Genomic DNA, 22,960 nt, shown 5'->3' with positions numbered 1-22,960 from the left:
CCATCCACACCAGTGAGCTGATCTGGTGCTGAAATGAATTAAACATTTCGTCCAAGGAAGTAGTGGCCTTTTCTCATGACTTCACCCAAACAGAGGATTTCTTTGCCTTCTGATGGATAATAAACTTCTGATCATAATAAACTCATTGTATGTTGAAATTATAAGTCACAGGCTCACTTAAATTCACTTAACCTCCATGAAACCCCACAGTTTAGCACTCAGTACACAGTCACTCCAGCACCAATTTATTCTTGATGACTGAAGTAAGGAAGAGAGAGCCTTACAAGTCACAGACCTGTAACATAGTAGATGAGTAGCTGACAGGATTGAGTTACTTTTTCAGCTGTTCCTGAAGTACAGTGTGTGTGTGTGTGTGTGTGTGTGTGTAACTTTTAAGATATAATAATGTCATCCCAAGAGCAGGAGGGAGGAGCAATGTAGCACTTCTTGCAATCGAGGCCTTATGGGAAAGCTGCCTGGAAGGGAAGAAAGAGCCACCTAAAGTCATTTGAGTACCTGTGTGCTGGTGGGAGTGCAGGTCTCAACTTGAAACTCCTCTAGGAAGGAAGTGGCTTCTCGTGTGCATGAGACAGACTGAGACAGTGTGATGATGCCATCTCTTTAGGCTTCGTGACACACATGCTCTTTGAAACACAACTGTACTGACATGAGACATTGTCTGAAATTGTTGCTTTCTGGCTAAAATGCTCTGTGCTGTATTGTCAGCTATGTGCTTTTTCATCAGAGATTTATTCCTCCTATGTCTATCTGTCTGTCTATAGATATACAGCTATATATATTTTAAAAACATGAGTGGCCCTCTTCAGTGAAAATATTTTCAATGTCTGTTATTTTGTTCTACTGTCTTGGTGAATTCCCAATTTAGCCCCCCCTGCCCCATTTTCTGATCTTTATGTAGGCGGACATAGGGCAGTACGTCTTAGTCACCTTCGAAAGTCTGGAATTGTTCATACTGTGTGACGCGTGCTTAGCTCTCAACACTTTTAAGAGGATATAAAACAAGAACGTACATGCAACCCAAAATGACACTGTCACCACACAGTTTACCTCTGTCTAGCATCTGCTACTGTGTTCTGGTAGATTAGGCATCACGGAGGATTGGAGATTATCAGCGATGAACAGTCACTGCCTTCTGTAGAACACATTCCCAGTGCACCCTCAACTCCAAGGCTGTCTACCGTACTGCAGCTCGTGTGGGCAGCTCAGTAACCTGAAGAGCCTCTGCAGCAGGATCAAGTGGACATCCACAAACCCTCGCTTCTGCCTAGACTCCCAGTGACTGGTGCTCCAGTCTCTAGGCTGTACACGAGGTTGCTCTGAGTGGGCACTGTTCATCACTATTCAGTTTTCAAGCATTCATATTTTAGACGTTTTTATCTTTAAAAGAATGTTCACAATAATAAAAAGAAAGCAGAACTTGATTATTAAAGATGGCTGGCTCCCCTTTCCTATATCTGTCTGTTCTCCTTCAAATCCAAGGCCTCTGTGTTTGCTAACTGTTTTTACATGCACATATGAACATACATATGTATTCCTAAATATAACCCATTTGATCTGTATCATGTTACCCATATGTATGTTTTCAGGGCTGAGTGTTTGGCACTGGACAATCTATGTGTGTTCTATGGGAAAAAAACGATACAATTATAATCTCAGAAATAAAAAATATAAATTTCATTAAAACATGGTTGACCCTTTGCTAATATTCTTATTCTCATTTTAAAAGATGCTATGCTTTGCAGCTATACCAGCATTCTTACTGATTTACAGATACCCTCATCCAATACTTATGCGCATATATACACAAACATACACATATGCACACGTACACACATGCCCCCTCATACACACAGACATGTGTAAAATGTACACACACACACACGCACACGCACACACACACACACACACACACGTTTGTTGCCAGTCTTCTCTCTTTATAGAAGGGATTTTTTTATACAACTTTCTCCAGATGCACTCTGCGGTACTCCACAAGTCAGGAGAAGCAATTGTTTCTGGAGCGCTAATGCAAACTAATGCTGAAGCAGCAGCAAGCACAAAGCTGCTTCCCCCATAACCCCCAGCTCCTCTCATCTCTATCTAGATGACTTGAAGCGACACCAGTACAGTTCTAAGGGAGAAGGAGTGAAAAAGTTGTTGACTTGGAAACAGCATTTTTCTTTTTGCATCACTCTATAAAATACTGAGTGCAAGAGTACTCCCATGCCTAGATGTACCAGGAGATGGAGGGGGTGGACATCCTGTGGTTAGATATTCAAAAGAGGGCTTTAGTCAAAGATGGAGATGTTAGAGAAAACAAAAAAAAAAAGTGAGCCAGGAGATGGGATTTATTCGGGAGAAACAGCTGTGCTATGTGGAATTTAATTCAAAACCTTGCTCCCTACAGAGACAAAACCATCTGAAAGGATCAGTATGGGCTCAGCCTGCACACATGCTAATTTGGGAAGGCCACACAAAAGAACATATAAATCAGAAGCTGTAACAACTCCATAGGAGAATAAGGGACAATACCAGATACTTGGCCAAGTTAGAGCACGGTTAATCTTACTATCAACCACCGTCTCCACGTATCTGGTGAGATACAAGGGGCTGCTAGATTCACAGAATAACGCCTTTAACCTTATAGACAGTATCACTGCCGCAAGTTAAAGGGCAGCAACGAATCAGACATTTTTAAAAACATTCCTATCACCCCTGTAAAGAGTCCCTCTTGGCGCCCTGTAGGCAGGATGGAGCTGGCTTTGGATGCCTGGGGATTGCTTAGAACAAAAGAAAGAGGTGGGTGGTTTGCTGTGGCCAGCACTGCCTCAAACAGTCTGGGGAAATGCACTGACTCTAGTGTTCCTCTCTAGGGAGGGAAAAGAAGGCAGAACACGTGGCCAGGAGTCTAGATTTTTTCAAGGTCAACCTCAGAAACTCAACCTTTGCCTTGGATCACTCGAGACTTTAGCAGAATTGATAGCTTGGGGGCCTGGGGCTGCAGAGAACAAAGAAGAAAAGCAAAGTCTGGTGCACAGAACACCTTTGTGCAGGGGGAATCTTAAGATTTCTGCCTTGGGAGAGACGGGGAGGCAGCGAATATGCTTCCAGTGCTCTGACCCCTGTTAGGACTGCCAAGAGGAAATGCTACCCGGTTGGTGAACTGGCATATATTGAATGTGAAATAACTGTTTAAATAAGGAAAAGCTGGGCAGCCTGCAGCCCTGGAGCCGGATAACCCGGAGCAATGCAGATAGAGATCAGAGGGTGGGAAGACAATGGGTTTCGTAAAAGAAACTCACAATCCTCCATAATTGAGAAATCGCATGCACAGGCACAAAGAAACAACATGTTCTAAAGGAATCTCTAAACAGGCCTTGAGAGGTGAGAGTTTCGAGCATGGCTCTTCTAAGCTATCAGAGGTAGTTGTTTCTTCAGTCGGAAAGATTTTAAAATGGAGCGCAGAAGAGACATAAAAAAATAAAGAATTTGGTTTAAGGAAGAAAAATACATTTCCTGAAATCAACTGTAAGGAAAGGAAGGTAATTAATTGCATAGGACAAAACAGCAAATAGTCATGATAAAGAGGTTCAATAAGCTCAATAACATGATAAATAACGGAATGATTATAGAAACAGAGAAACAAAACTATGTGAAGGTAGAAGAGGAAGTTTTAGGCTGAAGAGTGCAATACCTGAGAGGAAATACTTAACTGAGGGGTTCAACAGTGGGGACACCCACATAATCGTTATCAAAGTATGAGAAGAAAAAAGGACAAAAGGGGGTGGGGGATTCTTCAAAGAAACAATGACAGAAAAACCTCTCAAACGTGGGGAAGGAAGTCAGCAAATAACCGATCAGTGTGATGGATGCACACAAATCCCACCAAACCTCACGATGTAATGAAAAATCCAAGTATAGGAGAGAAAAATGGTTTGTCATACACCACAAAATGCCCACAAGGTTTCATTAGACTTTGCAGCAGTAACAATTCAGAGAGGGCTGGGAGAGTTTATACATTGTGAGTACAAAAACAAAACAAAACAAAACAAAACAAAACAAAAAAAAAACCACAGAAGAATAGTGCTTGACAAAAGTATCCTTTATAGGTGAAGGGCATTTCCACAACATGCTACTCTTACAGCAAGGCTTCACAGATTGTGATATTCAACCAAAAGAAAGGGAAATGGCTAAGTGGACATATCAAAACAAAGATGTTATCATCAAAATAACCTTCTGTTAGGTTTAGAAGGGCACAGCCTTAAAGTGAAAATATGGAAAAGAAAATCCATGCAGACTGTAGCCAGCAAAGAAGAGACATGGTCCCACTTACACCAGACAAAATAAACTTCAAATTAAATGGCCAAGAGAGACGGTGTACAACCGTCATGTAATGATAGAAAAGTCAATCCACTAGAAAAAGAAATCAGACTCTCTCTCTGTCCCTTCCCTCCCCACAACATTAGAGCTTCTAAACTTATGTATCAAAGATTGACAGACATGAGGAAAAAGCAACACATAATGGATTTCCACGTTTCACTTCAGTAACAGATATAAAATGGCAGGTATTAAGCTGAAAGGCAATAAATGACTGAACGGATGCTATAGGTGAAATATTTAGACATATTTAGAGCATCAGACACAACGTTCTTCTGAAGTGCATTCTCTCCACCACAGATCACATGTTATCGTTCAAGCTTCAAGGATTAAAGACAGCTAAAATAATTTCAATCACACCTTACAACTAATGGTATGAAAATAGCACAAGAAATATGCAGAAATTAGACAGACTCTGCCATACTCTTTGAGCCAATGTGTTCAAGAAATCAAAAGAAAGAATGGAAATTGCCTTGAGACAAATGAAAATAGACACAACTTATGAAATCAAAACTTAGTGGATGCATGAAAAGTAGCCCCAGTAGGAGTTCATGGCAATGTGCATCTGCAGTAGAGAAGGCGGAAACATTGAATTTCTTAATTTTATATCTAAACAAACTAGCAAAGAGAGGAAATAATTAAATATCACAAAGACATGGAAAAGAGAATAAAAAACAAATGGAAAGAAATTGAGGTCTCTAAGAAGTATTTTTTCTCTGATAAAATTGGACATCAATTAGTTAGAATAATAAAGGAAGAAAGCACCCAAATAACAAAATCAGAGATGAAATAGCTCAGTTGATGATACTGAAATTAAGACATTACTAAGAAACTTTTACGGCTAATTAGGTAGCAACATATTGGACAATCTAGAAGAAATGGACAAATTGCTAGAAACATAATTGTCAAGGTTAAATCACGGAAAAACAGAGCATATTAACATCTATTACAAGAAAGAAACACTGAATAACAATGGAAAGAAATAAAACCCCAAATAACCAAAAACCTTTCAACAAAGATAAGCTTGGCACCAAATGGTTTCAACAGTGGATTAGTCCCACCAAGAATTAATGCTAATACTTTTTAGACACTTCCAAAGCACTGAAGAGGGAACATACCCAAACTTATCTTAGGGACCAACATGGCCTTGATATCAAAACTATAAAAAAATACTGTAAGAAAAGAAAATTACCAGACAATATTCATGATGAATGTAGATGTAAAACCCTACCAGTAATCACAATAGGCTGAATTCAATAGTACATTAAAAAAAATACCAAACTAAAAGTATTTATCAGTAAGAATAGAATATAATTTAACATAGGGAAATCAACCAAAATGAAATAAAGGTCTCATATAGGGGTACACATTGGTATTCATATTCCTTAACAAATCTATAAAACAGTATTAAAATTCAATAAAGTTTATCAATATTATGATGAAAATATTTAAAACTAGGCACAGTTCATTATGATGGTGTATAAAGAAATTCTAAAATCCACAAAAATCCATGAGAACTAATAAAAATCAGCAATGTTGTGTATTATAAACTCAAAATCGGCTGCATTTGCATATACTAAGGGGAAACAACCTGATGAGGATTTTACAACTTCTTTAGAGAAGTGTTAATAGACGTTAAGCAACTGGGAATAAGCAAACGCGTTAACAGAAGAGTCCCACACTGGAAACCGTAAAGTACAGCTGAATGAAATGACAGAAGGAAAATAAAGGGATAGGCCACGTTTGGGGACGGAAGATTTAATGTTGTTAAAATATCCATATTATTTAAAAGCAACCTACAGATTCAGTAGAATCAATATACGATCAGTATCTTAAACATACATTAAAAAATAAATCCTACATTCACAAAGACCCACAAATGTCCAAGGTTATCTAGAGAGACAGGAATGTGGGAGGAATCACAGTTTTGAATCCGTAACTTAACGAAGTTCCAGCACAGCATGGTCTGAAGGCAGAACAACGTGCACAAGAACGAGCCCAGGAAAGCCCCGTACGTGTACACCATGGGGAACAGAGTGGGGTGGAAAATCTGGCTATCCATATACATCTTAGAGCAAACACCAAGTAGAGGGATCAGAATACCTAAATATTTAAGGCCCGTGACCACTATAGTCTCAGTAAAACAAAAATCAACACAGAAAACTGTTGGTGGTGATTTTTGAAGAGGCCACCGAAAGCACCAAGAAGTAGGACTCTATTACACTGAACGACTAAACACTGAAATAACTGGAACCATAGGAAACGGAGTCTGCCTGGTGCTCAGTGCTCCAAACAACAAGGAGCAGCTACAACTCAAACAAAGACAGAAGTGAAAGAGCAAGCAAAACACCATTTGAAGAAATTGTTCTTCAGTACAATTTCTCTACAATAATCAATAGTATTTAAATGCACTCAACAGTATTATTATGTTTTTATTAAAGACTATATACAACTATAGATAGGCACACACACACACACACACACACACACCTTTCTTTTTTTTAATCTTTCTCTTTCTGTTACATATATTTCTTTACTTACATTTCAAATGGTATTCCCTTTCCCGGTTTCCTGTCCACAAGCTCCCATCCCCACCCCCTCCCCCATACGTGTGTTCCCCCCATCCACCCCCACACATCTTTCTATTCATTTCCTTGCATTCAGTTCTAAAACCTTTGGACTTGTTGCAGGAAATGTGTCTTGGATTAACAGTAAAAGGTTGCTGGAAGATGGGCCAGCAATAAGAACTTGGATCATTCTCTCAGAGGACAGGAGTTCAATTCTTAATGTACATTCGATGATTCACGGCTATCTGTAACTCTAAGTCCAGGGCATTGACACTATCCTTGGACTCCATGGACAATTGCACGCAAATGCACACATACAACTAAAAATATGAACACTTAAAATCTTTTAAAAACTGCAGAGGGGAGATACCATGTTTTTTCTATGCCTGTCTCCCTAACCCTTCAGATACTGATCCTAGTGCCTTTCTCCTCCTCAGCATCAGCTCGTCCTGCCTCTTCACAGAACGGTTTGTAAAATCCTGCTGCCTTTGGTAAGTGCTGGTCAACTGCCAGTTAAACATGCAGTTGTCGCTTAACCTCCCAGTCTCCGCTCACACAGTTAGGTGCCGGAAGCTCTGGAGACGACCTTTCACTGAGACAGGAACTATAAACTCAACCTCAAACAAATCTGTACATCTGGAACTGGAAGTGAAGAATCTGATAAAAAAAATGTACCTAGGAAACTTGGGATACATCTGAACTATTAAGTGCAAAAGTTTCAGCTCATAAAAATGTGCATGTATGTATATATGTGATTGAAAGTAAGATGGTTAAATAATATATTAAATGAGTAATCAATGTATACAATAAATACTTATGGAATTAGGCCTTGTCACCGGTCTGTTACCTATGCACAACCTCTAGCTTACTATAGCCACTTCCCTGATCATGTGTCTATATGCATCTATATAACTTTGGTTTTTCTAACACACACACACACACACACACACACACACACACACACACACACACACACACAAACACAGATTCTAAGCATTAATATAACACAGGTGTTTCATGTGACTTTATGCATACCTTAGTATAAAAAGATCATCGTTTAGTCAGTATTTCATACAGCTCTGCTGGGCACGATCAGGCTATGCTCTGGTCTAAGTTGTTGACAAGCTTTAAAATACTTTATACTAAACGGAACAAAGACTTTCACACTGAGCCTAGTCCAAGTGGCTTCATATTACATCGCAGTAGTTAGTTGTTTGTACTTTGAGTAAAAATGCCAATGAAGAATGAAAGACTCTACATCATGTTTGTGTGATTAAAAACCACCAGTTGCCCAGCACAAACCACAAGGTGCAGACTAATAACATGATCGTTAAAAAAGAAAAACAAACATGTTAATTACTATCTATGAACACACATGCCTATTAAAATCATATCAAAAGATCTAGGCCTGTAAACCTGTTAGACACATCAGACCAAGTAAGGATGGAATGCCTTTGTCACCATGGACCATAACCGTCATCTACTGAGTCGTCATCCCATCCAGTGCATGCATTGTAGGTCCTATATGTGACAAGGTCCTACCTTCTGTTCCAGGGACATCAACTCAGCAAGATCCTGTACCTGTGGTTGAATCTGCTCCGGTTTGAACTACCTCCAGCAATTTCAGCAGGTACTGGGCCTCACCACATGACTTTGTATCACATGACTCTGTACCATGTGATGCTGAGTGCACTGGTTTTCCTCCCTTTGCCTTTAACAGTCTCTTTAACTCCCTAAATGACACGTCTATGGATCATCATTTGATCTGGGAGTTAGTTTTAATTAAGGTGAGAAGAAAAGAACTGCTGACTGCCAAGGGCCATTATTAAGTAAAGTCAGGATAACCTAGTGAGTTATAGCCAAGGTAATGAACAAAACACATGGTCCTCAATAAACTGTCATTGCAGGAACAATGCATGCACCTAAGCTTTCGACACAGTATCCCTCCAGCAGTGAATTTTGGTTTGACCCTCTGTACTTTACCTTTTGTAAGTAAAGAACTGTTCCCTTCAGGACAGCATAAAATGTCTTCCATCCCCGCTTTCCTCTTGGAGCTACGAGAAGGGAAATGGAAAAGTTTAGTTCACAAGGTCAGCTCTTCAGAACGACAATTTGAAACTTCAATGTGACGACTGCTTTAAATATTCCTGGGTTATTAGCTGTCAATACAATGAAAACTAAAAGTTTCCTTAAATCTATTTGTTCTGAAATACTTCCCATGTGCTGATGTATTTCATCCTGACAGTAACCGGGTCAAGCAGGTATCATGACTTTCCTTGTTAAAAAAGTAAGCTCAGAGAAGTGACTTACTCATAGTCATACAACTGGAAGGAGGAGAAGCTACAAAAAGGATCATAGGAGCATAGCTTTACCCTGTCCTACAGGACAGATGAATCCCAGACTAGGAACACAAAATAGGCAGATTAGAGATACATAGGAATTCAAGAGAAGGTGTTAAGGGCTAGATTTTGAAAGGACAGCCCCTGGCATTTTTCAACCACAATGCTTCAACCACAGCATAGCTCTGAGACCTCACCCATGGCAGTCTGTATAGAACTCTATGCTGATATTGGGTCAATGCAATTGAGTTTGTTTTCCTTAACTAAATGTCTCTTTCCCTAGACTTGGAATGACTAAGAACAGACATCCTTCATCTTTGGAATTCACAGATTCTTACGCAGTGTAAAACCAGCTTAAGGAACCATCTTAAAGATTCCCCAAATCAGTTCATTCACAAGCCTTTATATTCCTTTTATTTTTCTAGAATATAATGCAGATTTTCTCTATTCACTTAAGCAACTCACCAAAACACTCAAGCAAAACCACAGATCAAAATCCACAATTTACTCTAATAAAACTGAAATACATTGTCACCTGATTGTTGCTCTCATAAACATGTTAGCTGAAACCAGAGGGGGGGCACTTACTCATATTCCTCTAGCATACATTTGCTCTTCTTTAATTTGGGCTCCTGATTCATTTAGGAAGTATTCATATAACAATTTCAACAGAATTCTCAGGTTGGGATCAGACTCTCAGGTTGGGATCTAGGTAACCATCCATTACAGAATCCAAGTGCTTCTGCCAGCAACATACTGAGATAGCCACCTGGCAAGAAAGAGCTCAAACATCCGCTCTGCAGGTTACCAGGGGAAACAGAAAATACCATTCCTTCTGTTTCTACTACGTGAAGTTTAAAGGTATGTGCTGACAGTATTTCGGGTTTCTTTTTAAAGCACCATACAAGATCCTTTATTGAAAGAAATAGTGTGCTAACATGAGAGAGATTTTATCAGGTAGCCATGGTGCTTAAGATGATGATAAATTCTGATCCTGCCCACAGAAGAATCATGCACACAGGAGTGACCATGATCTGTGTCATCTGCTGCAAAGGGGACTGGGATGTATCATGGTGCCTTCTGGAATTCGCATTATCTCAGAATTGACCTCCTCCCTGAAAATTCACACAACCCCTCAGGACTTTAGCCCGTGAATTAAAATATGTAGCTAACCTGTATAACATTGTATAAGCAAAGGACTGGCTAAACACTGATCAGAAATAGAGAAAAATCTGTTTCCTCTGATGTGTTTATAGGCCCTAGTGTTGAAAAGTTTCCCTGAGGTTCTGAGTTTAGCATATGAGATCTTGAGGCATTAATGCATATCTATAAAGTTATTTTTCTACAATAAAGAAGAAATCTGTCTATGAGCCCAAGTAAAAGCTCTTTAGCACCACCACAGTGCACCTTTGAGAAACAGATTCTGAAGAGCACTCCATGGGAAACAGCAACCTGAACACTACCCCTGAGGACCAACGCCATGTCACCCTGAGGACCAACGCCATGTCACCCCAAGGACCAACCCCATGTCACCCCGAGGACCAATGCTATGTCACCCTTTGCTGCACTCGCTACTTTCCCTCCCATTTCCCATAGAAGTGTACAGCACAGTCTTAGCTGGTTAATTACAATTGGGTTAAGACTTAAATAAAGCAATTCGCAGTGCTCACAAGAAGTGTTCATTGCCTTTAGGCAGGTTGCAGTAAAGCAGAGCTCTGAGTGTTTCTCTCCACAGTGCTAAAGGAAAGGGACTACCATCACCTCTATTTACTCAGGGACTTTGGGCATAAACATGTGACCTGGAAAAAGGAAGGCCACTGTGCACAGGAGTAGGCTGGGAGGCTCTCTCACTCCACTCCCTGCCCTCCTCACAGAGTTGCTGTTGAGTCTGCATGAAGTAAGGCTCAACTTGTGAAACACCATGGGGTGGACAACCGGAAGGAAGAGCACTGGCCCTCAGAATGACAACTGTGAAATAGACAGGAGAAGAGAGTTCAAACCCAGAGGCTTGTAGTAAATTAAAATAAAGAACTGGAGTGAAAGAGGGGAGGAGGCTTTACCCAAGTCCTGCTGTGGTGGCTGGGCTAGCCTTGTATTTATCTGTTGTAATTGATCTACACCAATATTTCAGGTAGGTAATGACCTTTAACTCATATTAACATAGCTGTAACCAATTGTTTCTGCAGTCCTGAAAATTTAAGAAAGCTGTTAAGAGGTTTTTTTCATTTGAATAATCCAAAAGTGTTTTAATGAGGCAATTCGGATGAAGAAAATGTTAGGGACACCCTAGGAAGAAGGAGCTGGAAAGGAGGTAGTGTGACCGGAAGTGGGGAGATTAATATACATTCTTTAGTTTCTCTGAAATCTGGGGCCTTCGAATGCATCCCTGCTCACAGCTAAGATCTTAGAAGAGAGGTGCATCGTTGTGTCTTCTCTCTCCAACATTTCTAGAGAGTAATAATGCAAGCATCAAAAGTATAATACAAAAAACGAAGAAATAGCATAACAAATATGGTCATAGTAACAAGAGCAGCAGCTAATGCTTACTCTGCACATACTCTATAGATAGAATTAAAATATCTCACATGTATGAGCTAAAACACGAACTCTACAAGGGAGCAATATTCTTCCAGTATCATTAAATTCATAGAGAAATATATTTAAAATACACTGCAATCTCAATGAAGGCATTCCAAAATAAACCCAATATTTTCTGGACTCAGAAACAAAGATGCAGTGAGTAAACGTTCTATACTAATACAATGAGGACACATCTAGATTAGATTTGTAACGTGCAGAAGGTATTGTTAAACGTTACTTTATTTCCCTAGTGATGGTGTCTCAAATCCCCCAAGTATCTATCTTGCAGATGACAGCTCAGGTGTACAGAATCAGCTTCGTGCAACTAGGTTGTAAAGATCTGGATAAGCCACAGATGATACAGGAATCAATAGGGAAAGCTAAGGGTGATCAATGCAAACATCCCTAACAAAATATCCACAAGCATGAGAACTATTACAGTACTAAATCTTTATCAGCAAAGAGTAGCTCTGAATCTTTCAGATTAGTGCTTGAAGCAATTAGGTCCAAGAAGAGCATAATAGAAGCTACCAGGGGGAGATGAGTCACACAGTATTAAGCAAATGAGAGTGTTAGGTTATAACAGCATTAGTTTATAACAGGGTGGTAGAAACACAAGACTACTATTGTAATGTTACATTTCTAAATTGATTTCCTTTGAAACTTAAGGCAATTTATATATTAAAAAATGATTTGATTCTTATATTCTTTTTCTGTAAGATAAGCAGAGTCTGGCCTGTTCAGTTACCTGTATTTTATAAAACGCAAAACTGGGGCAGCCTAACCTATATCCATTGACTTCCCAGAAAAGATTTCCTTCTTTTATATGATGGGAACAAGCTTACGTTATGGACAGAGAGCAGAACATGAAGGGAGAGAACTAGAATAGTCTAGCCCAAAGCCACTGATAACTTCACAAAGCCTTCTGAACTAGCGTAAGGCACTTGAAGTTCATTACCACCCTAATTCCTACCAGTTCTCTTACTGTAAATATGACTCACCTAGTATTTCTGGTCATAAACCTCTAATATGTTGATGTTACAAGTTTCACATGGACATTGTTCAGTTGTTCCAAGCGTGTGAATAAGATCAGGATACAGTCTACCCTTATTTTTGTGTACACTTGATTTGCTCATTATAAAGAAATAAATTTCAAACTGATCAGGAAATTTCCTGCTAGTGAGCTTCCATGGTACCAGAAAGTACTATTCATGCTTGTAGAGAAAATATCCTGTTTGCTGTATGGATGCATCACCTGTCCATTAAACAAACCCATGAATGGCCTATAGGGAAGGGTATAATAGAAGGAGAACATCTGGCAAGCAGAAAGAACTCTGGGATAGAGTCAGGCAGGAGATTCACTGGGAAGATGTGACAAGACAGACACATGGTAAGTAACCAGCCATATGGCAGAATGTTCATTAAAATAAATATATTATCTTAAGTTATGATTCTAGTAAGAGAAAAGAAGTATTTGTAAATATATTTTGAGTCTGGGTCTTATTTCTAGGAGCATGGGGCTGGGAGGAAGAGTTGAGCTTTACTTCAACACATGCTCCTGGAGGAGAAGCTAGACTCTACATACAAAAATACCAAACTGCCAGGCAAGATATACCTACTGGCTTAATAGGGCATAACTATTATAGGATAACCAACTGATCTGATTTGAAGGCTGACCAGGTAATTGTAAACCCACTGCTGAGGTGTGATAGCTCTAAGACACTCTTTTAGTTTGTGAAATGGTCATGTCAGCAAACTTGCTTCTGAACTTTTATGTTTCTACTCGGATGTGGGTTGCTCTCAACCTTGGGCAGGGGGAGCGTCGTTCTGCAGATAGTGGAAAGATATATAACTAGTCAGTACTTAGAATAATGATTCTCAATGCCCAGCCCTAAGCAAAATACCTTTATCAACACCCCAACTCCTTTCCCTTCAAACCCTTTCTAGCCAAGTCTTCAGGAACATCTTCAAAATGGAGGCATAAAGAATGTAAGAATAGAGAAAGGACTGAAAGACCTTGAAGGGGCTCAAGACCCCATATGAACAACAATGCCAAGCAACCAGAGCTTCCAGGGACTAAGCCACTACCCAAAGACTATACATGGGCTGACCCTGGGCTCCAACCTCATAGGTAGCAATGGATAGCCTAGTAAGGGCACCAGTGGAAGGGGAAGGCCTTGGTCCTGCCAAGACTGAACCCCCAGTGAACATGATTGTTGGGGGGAGGGTGGTAATGGGGGGAGGATGGGGAGGGAACATAGAGAAGGGGAGGGGTTAGGGGGATGTTGGCCCAGAAACCGGGAAAGGGAATAACAATCGAAATGTAAATAAGAAATACCCAAGTTAATAAAGATGGAGAACAAAAAAAGATCTTTTGATCAGCAAAAGATCAATTCAGCTAGCACAGATGAGGGATGAGCCCATAATCAAGGAGCTATTGGTAGTTGATAGCTATCTGTTGGGAGAGGGAGAAGAGTTTCTTCTTTTTGGAAAGAGGACACTTAGCACCTTTAGTTTACCTGGGAGAGGGCATGAAGTACAATGTACTTATTAACACATTCATTGTGTGCATTTAGTCCTAACCTCTGCTGACACTGAGGTATCAATGAACTAGAAATGACAACCTAGCCTTTCTATACAAGCATTATTAAGCAAAAGGATATTCAAACCATCATATATGCATCACTCAAATTGAACTCATATATGCACTATTCAAACTAAACTTACATATGCATCATTAAAACCAAACTCTATATGTATCACTTAAAGCAAACATACATGTATTATTCAAACCAAATTCATATATATGCAGCACTCCAACTGAGCTCATATGTGCACTATTGAAACTGAACTCATATATGTATCTTTTAAACCAAACATATATGCAACATTCAAAAACAACTCATATATGCATCACTTATACCACACTCATAGATGCATTATTCAAACCAAACTCATATGCTTCATTGAAACTGAATTCATATATGTATCATTCTGCTTTCCCTTAAGAAGTGCTTCCATGGGTGGCCACTGCTACAAGTCCAAGATGAATGTAAAATGTCTGGCTTTGTAAAACAGCATAGAAAGTAACTGGATATGCACATAAGATAGTGAAGGACCAGGAAAATTCAGACCCCCTAGTAAACAGAGTAGAGCCAAAAATGTAGGTTAGCCAGTTCAGTGACTCTGTTCCAGGAACTTGACTGACCATAGAACTGATAATTACACCAGCCAGTTCGACAACTCTCTCCCAGGAACTAGCTGACCATAAAGTTAGATTAAAATCTTAAAGAACAATCTTGAGAAGCAGGAAGCTTCTCCCAGGAACTGGAGGACCATAAAGTTAAACAATCTTGAGAAACAGGAAGCTTCTCCTTGTGATTTTTCACTGGTATTCTGGACATTTTCCAATGACGTCCTCCCTATCCCCTTGGGTTGTGTTTTTTTCCTTTAAATTCCCCTTCTCTTCGATACTGGTAGTCGAACTCCTCTGCCCCTGCGTGGGATACGAGTCTCGACCCCAGTGCACTGGTTTCTATCAATAAACCTCGTATAAATTACAGCAAGGACAGTCTTACATGAGTTCTTGGGGGGTCGCGTCACCCCGAGACTTGAGTGAGGGTCTCCCCGCCCCGGGGGGCTTTCAATAGGACTTACAAAGAAACAGGGTGGGAAGTTTGAGAATAATGACATACCCTTTTATTTATTTATTCATTCAGGAAAACTGATTTGCTAGTCGTGGAAACACGTGGTTTTGAATTTAGTTAAAGCAAACCTCATACTACCTCCTGGTAGAATGTTTCTTTCCAAGATAGCATCATGACCCAACCATTTGACTTCAATCAGGTCAAGTGTTGTTTCATCTGGGAGTCTTCTGTCTGCTTTTGTAGCACAGTGCATACTTCCTTCGTTCTCCGAACATTAACATTCATCTTCTCCTCACTCTTTCTCCTTTTATCCCATCTCCTGGAATTCAATCTCTGGCCTGGGGCATGGCAGACAAATGCTCTATCACTGAGCTACATCTCTGTCCTTGAATTACTTTTCCTTAGATAATTTAACACTTGCATACATTTATCATAAGTACAACACAGCCCTCTCCTCAAATCAGAGTGGAACCTCCAAAAGCACTCTGGTTTGTTGGTATCTACAGAGCAGAAACAACTTCCATTTCCAATTCCAAAATGTCCTAAGTAGGCAGATAGACAACATATGACCCAGCAGATATTAGCATCATGGGGAAGCCTGCATACAGTACTTTTGCTACCATTTGGGTAGGCACATTAGAAGATGGGGTGGAAAAAGAGGATGGGACAGTGGGGCATGGTAGTTTATGACCAGAATCCCAGTGTGTACTCAGGAAGGCGAGGCAGGAGGATTGTCATGAGCTTAAGACTAGCAATGAATAGAGCTACAGAGTTCAGACTAGCACAAGCTGCAGTGTAAGACCCAGTTTCAGAACATCTAAAACAAAAACAAAAGCAAAGGATAGAAAAGACCATTTATGGAAAAAATATAAAGTGTTCTATTAAGATGCTGTTGGATACAGAATAAAACATCAGAAAATTAACAGGCTTATAGGAACTTAATATAGAATGACAAATTATGAGGATATTTCAGGGTTGGTTAAGGAAGGGTCACAGGGACAACTGACTTTAAAATTCTAGCAAGCAGGTATCTTATAAAGCGGATGTAACTGAGGGAAGATGCTGGGAAACTTGATCAAGTAGACTTTTAAAAGTGGAGTGTAGCAAAATCTTACTGAAGCCTAGTAACTTCACTCAAGTGAAACCTGTAAGCACTAAACTAAGAGCAAACATACTAACGAGTTTTCATCATGCCTTGTGCTTTTTATAAAACTTACGAAGAGGTTAAGTGCTATGTGAAATGTTGCTAGTGCCTTAGAGTCCATCTCTAAGCAGGTTACTGATAGTCAGAGGGGGAGGATTATTGGTAACAATCAAGCCTTTTTAAATTCAGAAGCACCCCGTGACCTATGGGATGAGGCAAGCACACCTCTGCTGAGCATGCACCTCTACAAATAGCTATCCATGTCAGTCACTGTAATTGTGAAGCAGCCCAAGGCTCACTGGCACCTTTAAAATGCCTCTGGGCAAAAGCTGCTTCAGGTCAATAAAAATAATTCATAATGGCAAGGATGTGCAGCCCCCAGACAGGATTTGTTCTTTAAGGAAAGTGACACAGCAGGTCTGGTTCTGGTTCTCTCAAACTCAGGAGCTGTGTAAGAGGCCTCAGCAACTTCTGAAAGGTAACTCAAACACATGGTCAAGTGATGCCATCCCATGTTTCCTGCTTAGCTGTTCCTATCTCAGTCCAAACGGCTTGCATTTATCGACTTTCTTGACATTCAAGTGCTTCCCACCTTCCCAGAACAAGAAGACCACCAGTGTGGAGCCTCCAAGAGCAACAAGTCAGCTGCCTTTCTGCAAGTCACTAAGTGATGCTAAAACACTGCCAGCCACTCAATCATCCCAGACTCATCTGTTTACTGTGAATAGCACAGCCAGCTGGGTTCCCTACCTGTGCTCAACCAAACACAGATACTGATCTGATCTCCCCATATCCTGCAAAGTTCTAAAAAGCACAATTGGAATTTGTTGTGTGTCAAGCTGTATGCTGAATTACCGAGAATGAATCTTGATGTGGTCTCCTGCTATTTATCAGCATCTCAGACTCCAGCATTTTTTTCTTGAAAATGCTTCATGCACTTGTAGTTAAGGGAGCATCTAGTTAGGGTTGCATTTGTACTGAACATAAAGATTTTTCTTTTATTTTTTAAATTCCTATACAATACAGCACAACATCTATTTCCACAGCACATGCCTGTATTGGGCATTACCAGTAATGTAGCACTGAAGTAAATGCATGTGGGATGCTCATAGGTTATTTGCAAATATCCAATCGGTACACAGGAATTTTGAAGCCAGCGCTCTGCACATAAGGAAGGATGTCTGTGCAACAGTCTCAAATCAGAGAAAAAGTACATACAATCACACTTTAGCCATTACCACTTTAGAATGATAATCACATGGTAATAAGTATTATACTTTTCTGTATCTGTCATTTTTTTTAAACACTTTTACATTGAATTAATTACATCTGGCTAAGACTTTAAAATACTCCCTTGTATTAATGTATGCAAATGTTCCAGGACACATGCATATATTGTCTAGAATAAGTTGCAAAAATAAACATGTAAACACCCTCCCCACAGTATCAATATACATTAAATACCACATTAGCAGTCTAGGGCCAACTGCTATCTAACATAACACAGAGCCTTCTAAAATTTTTATGATTGTGTTTACTCTGTAATAATGAACTTCTTGCTTTAAAAAGTATACTAATATGTTATTCAACAAACATTTCCAAAGAATAATATTGTATGGCTTTGCTATATTTTACTTAATGCATCATTATGGGCCTGGACTCTTTTAGCAAGACCATGATCTTCTGTGGATAACATAGCAGCTTTATTCCTTGTATGAGCCACAAACGGAGCTAAGCACAAAAGGTCTCACTGATGATCCCCAGTTTGAGGGTTCTATGCTGTATTCATTCTCTGTTGGAAAATGTGTACCCATAGTCTCTATCACAAAAGATTTCATCACCTTCCTTTTGGAAGTTAGTGCTCTGCTCAATTAAATAAAACCTACTCCCATATATTTGACTCTTCCTACCTTCCCCTCTAAGGGTAAATATTGCTGGAACAAAACTGGTGCTCAGAAAATGTTAAAAATACATCAATGGCCCATCTCATTTCAAAGGTCAAATTCTTAATTTGGTGCTCTAGGAGTCCTCAATTTTTTATGTAAAATTTAGTACTAGCATGATTAATTCTTTTAGGGAACTTGTTCAACCCCTTATATAGCTGTAGCTTTGCTTCTGTGTTCTCAGCTACCCAGCAGAGAACATTAAGCAGAAAACTCCAGAAGCTAGCAATTCATAAGTTTACAACTGCATGCTGCTCTGTGTGCTATGATGCAAATCATCAACATGAAGCCAGCCCCTAAGATCAAGAATCGACAAATGGGATCTCATAAAACTACACAGCTTCTGTAAGGCAAAGGACACTGTTGTTAGGAAAAAATGGCAACCAACAGATTGGGAAAAGATCTTTACCAATCCTAGAACTGATAGAGGGGGCTTATAGCCAAAATATACAAAGAACTCACAAAGTTAGACTGCAGGGAGACAAACAACCCTATTAAAAATGGGGTTCAGAGCTAAACAAAGAATTCACAGCTGAGGAATGCCGAATGGCTGAGAAACACCTAAAGAAATGTTCAACATCTTTAGTCATAAGGGAAATGCAAATCAAAACAACCCTGAGATTCCACCTCACACCAGTTGGAATGGCTAAGATCAAAAACTCCGGCGACAGCAGATGCTGGCGAGGATGTGGAGAAAGGGGAACACTCCTCCATTGTTGGTGGGATTGCAGATTGGTACAACCATTCTGGAAATCAGTCAGGAGATTTCTCAGAAAATTGGACATTCCACTACCTGAAGACCCAGCTATACCTCTCTTGGGCATATACCCAAAAGATGTTCCAATATATAACAAAGACACATGTTCCACTATGTTTATAGCAGTCTTATTTATAATAGCCTCAAGCTGGAAAGAACCCAGATGCCCTTCAACAGAGAAATGGATACAGAAAATGTGGTATATCTACACAATGGAATATTACTCTGCTATCAAAAACAATGCCTTTATGAAATTCATAGGCAAATGGATGAAACTGGAAAATATCATCCTGAGTGAGGTAACTCAATCATAGAAAAACACACATGGTATGCACTCATTGATAAATGGATATAAGCCCAAATGCTTGAATTGCCCTAGATGCACAGAACACATGAAACTCAAGAGGGATGACCAAAATGCGAATGCTTCACTCCTTCTTTAAAAGGGGAACAAGAATACCCTTAGGAGGGGATAGGGAGGCAAAGTTTAGAACAGAGGCTGAAGGAACGCCCATTCAGAGCCTGCCCCCCATGTGGCTCATACATATCCAGCCAACAAACTAGATAAGATGGATGAAGCAAAGAAGTGCAGGCTGACAAGAACCGGATGTAGATCTCTCCTGAGAGACACAGCCAGAATACACCAAATACATAGGCAAATGCCAGCAGCAAACCACTGAACTGAGAACAGGACCCCCGTTGAAGGAATCAGAGAAAGGACTGAAAGAGCTAAAGGGGCTCGAGACCCCATATGAACATCAATGCCAACCAACCAGAGCTTCCAGGGACTAAGCCACTACCCAAAGACTACATGGACTGACCCTGGGCTCCAACCTCATAGGTAGCAATGAATATCCTAGTAAGGACACCAGTGGAAGGGGAAGCCCTGGGTCCTGCTAAGACTGAACCCCTAGTGAATGTGATTGTTGGGAGGAGGGCAGTAATGGGGGGAAGATGGGGAGGGGAACACCCATATCAAAGTGGAGGGGGAGGGGTTGGGGGGATGTTGGCTTGGAAACCGGTAAAGGGAATAACATTTGAAATGTAAGTAAGACACACCCAATTTTAAAAAGATGGAAAAAAAAAAAAAGATGAAGCTAGCCCAAGGTCCTCACCACTGACTCATCCGACAGAGCCACACTGTTTACCAAGTAAGGTCCACAGTAACCATCTCCCATCCATTTACACGGTTTGTCCTTTGAGTTTTTGTTCAAGCCTGAGAGCACATGAGGAGTGATGTTGCCAGCTTGGCTATACAAAGGGGAAGGTGCAAAGTTCTTCCTCGCAGAGAATAGAAGGAAAGAAAACAAAGGATCTCACACTGTTTGTTTGGATGCATGTTAAGAACAGATCTTCTGTCCAGCAAGTTATAAGGAAGGAAAAGGAAATCCATGCTCATTCACTTCACCACTTCAAAATGCAAAGGTTATAGCAACAGAACCCGATAACTGCTTACTGGATAGGGAAATGTCACAGTGTACGGTGTTCATTACTGTCCCACACTGTAGACACAGAGTGGATCTAGAAATGCATGCTCCAAGGAACGCTGCACTACTCTGACATTGTTAGTGTGATTATTGGTGCTAGCGAATGGGTCCTGGGCTTCATGCATACCAAGCCTATGAACTCCTCTGTGCGTTCCCCACACGAAGTTTTTAATTTCAATTTTAATTACTGAAGAATTCAATACTGCATTAAATTACCATCGCAGAGATATAGAACTTATTTTCTGCCTTCTCTTAAATGTTAACTAGACCTAAAGGGTAAACAGTAAAAATAGAAGAACTTCTAAAAATTAGATGCAAAGAAAACTGAGTTTCTCTTCCAGCAAGAAATACGTCAGAGACTCTGTACCCAGACTTTTTTGGTGCTGAAAGATTGGCAGTTTATGTTCCACTGTTCCCTGTCAGAAGTACTGCTTCTGAGGAGAACGGTGGGCGGCCTCTTTTCACTAACTTCACTGCCTAACAGGCTAGATTTAAATTAAAGGCACAGCCATCAAAGTGGAGATTTACTTAAACCATACTTTTTTGCTTTGAATACAGAACTGTGAATTCTTATTGCAAATACTAACTGTCCACCAAACCCAGCTGTCATGGGACAAAGGACTATTCTACACACCAATGGCTTCTTTCACTATTGACCCTTGTTTGCATAGCTGACACTTCTTACCTACCTAGTTTCTACAGAATAACAAAGTGGAAAGGGGAAGAGAAACTTCAGTCTTATTTTAAAATAATTGCTTTTTTTTTTTTTTGTCTTTTCTTAAATGAGTCTCTTCTCTATTACAAGAGACAACCGTCTTATGGAGAAAAAAAATTCACTTTTATTATCTCTTAATTATAGTGTCGCTGTTCCCAATGTTATACAATAGCAAAAATTCTGCCTGCATTGCCATTATGAACCTTGTTTTCAGTGAGTGACTCAGGACCGACTCTCACATTTGACATGTAGGATTGAATTTTCAGAACTTCTGATGACAGACAATGAGGTTCCTAGCTTTGTGTGCATGCTATCCAGCCACCTGTATAAAAGGAAACTGAAATTATAACCCATCCTGAGTTCTCTCCGCCTTAGAGAAGTGGCCATGTTAGAGTCCGTCAAATAAGACGTCCCAGATTGGTAATATCAGTGCAGAATCAACAACAAAATTCCCATCATTAAAGTCTTAAAAAATTACTAAACTGATGAATTTCTATGATTTGCCCCCTAGTCCCTTTTCCCCAAAGAATCTGCTGGCTGTTGGTTGTGATAGATGAGGATTTAGCAAACAATCATACTTTATCTTACTTATTTTAATTTGCATTTCTAGTGTCCTCCATAGTTTAAAGGAACATCCTGACAGCGCTGATGTTTTTTGTGAAATTTGTCTCCTTAGGCAGGCATGTATGGTGGCATATACCTTTCATTCCAGAACTCAGAGGGAGGCGATCTTAGTATCAGACCAACATGATCTTCATACCAAGTTCCATGACAACTAGAACTATAAAGGGAGATTTTGTTTTAACCGCTCCCAGCCCCAAATCTCTAGCTTAATTATTGTTTTAAACGTTCTCATATAACCCAGGCTGGCCTGGAGCCCACTCTGTGACTAAGGACACCCTTGAATTTATCCTGATCCACCATATCATGCGGGTGACGTGGTGTTGAGAAGAGAAACAAGTGATCTGTGGATGGCCAGCTAGCCTCTAACGATTGAAATCTCTCCAAAGCAATGCCTTTACTAAGGTATTAATAACAAATAAAGATTGTACTTCAAGAGTACAATTTGACATTTAATATTTATACACACTGAATTACCACAATCAAGCTAATTAGCATGACTTTTACTTCACACGCTTATTACTTTTCCTTTTCAGTCTTCCTTTCTATATAACTGATGGCACCTTTATTTTCTGTGTAGGCAGGAGTTTTCACCTTCCTGTTTAGAAGAACATAATAAAGATTTTTTTTTTCTGTTTCCTTGGCTCCCTACTTTTATTTCATGACTCCTTTTATTGGAGACTACAGGGTCAAATCTGGATAATACATAGATTTTACTGTGTGTGATATTGTTGCCATTCTGAAAGGGTCTGTGCCCCTCTTTGC

At 39.9% G+C, this 22,960-nt stretch overlaps 1 protein-coding gene across 2 annotated transcripts in view; it reads right to left on the bottom strand.

The window, feature by feature from the left end:
* The window catches only part of Psd3 (pleckstrin and Sec7 domain containing 3), a 373,120-nt gene that overhangs the window by 44,205 nt on the left and 305,955 nt on the right, over positions 1-22,960 (bottom strand). For both annotated transcript variants that reach the window (XM_032918497.1, XM_032918495.1), the window contains one exon: positions 8,946-9,016. In XM_032918497.1, coding sequence (XP_032774388.1) covers positions 8,946-9,016 — 71 coding nt within the window. The remainder of the gene's footprint in view (positions 1-8,945; positions 9,017-22,960) is intronic.

Source organism: Rattus rattus, chromosome 13 (genome assembly GCF_011064425.1).
Source record: "Rattus rattus isolate New Zealand chromosome 13, Rrattus_CSIRO_v1, whole genome shotgun sequence".
NCBI classification, from domain to species: Eukaryota; Metazoa; Chordata; class Mammalia; order Rodentia; family Muridae; genus Rattus; species Rattus rattus.
Note: the sequence above shows the minus strand (reverse complement) of the source record. Positions and strands in the feature narration are given on the sequence as shown.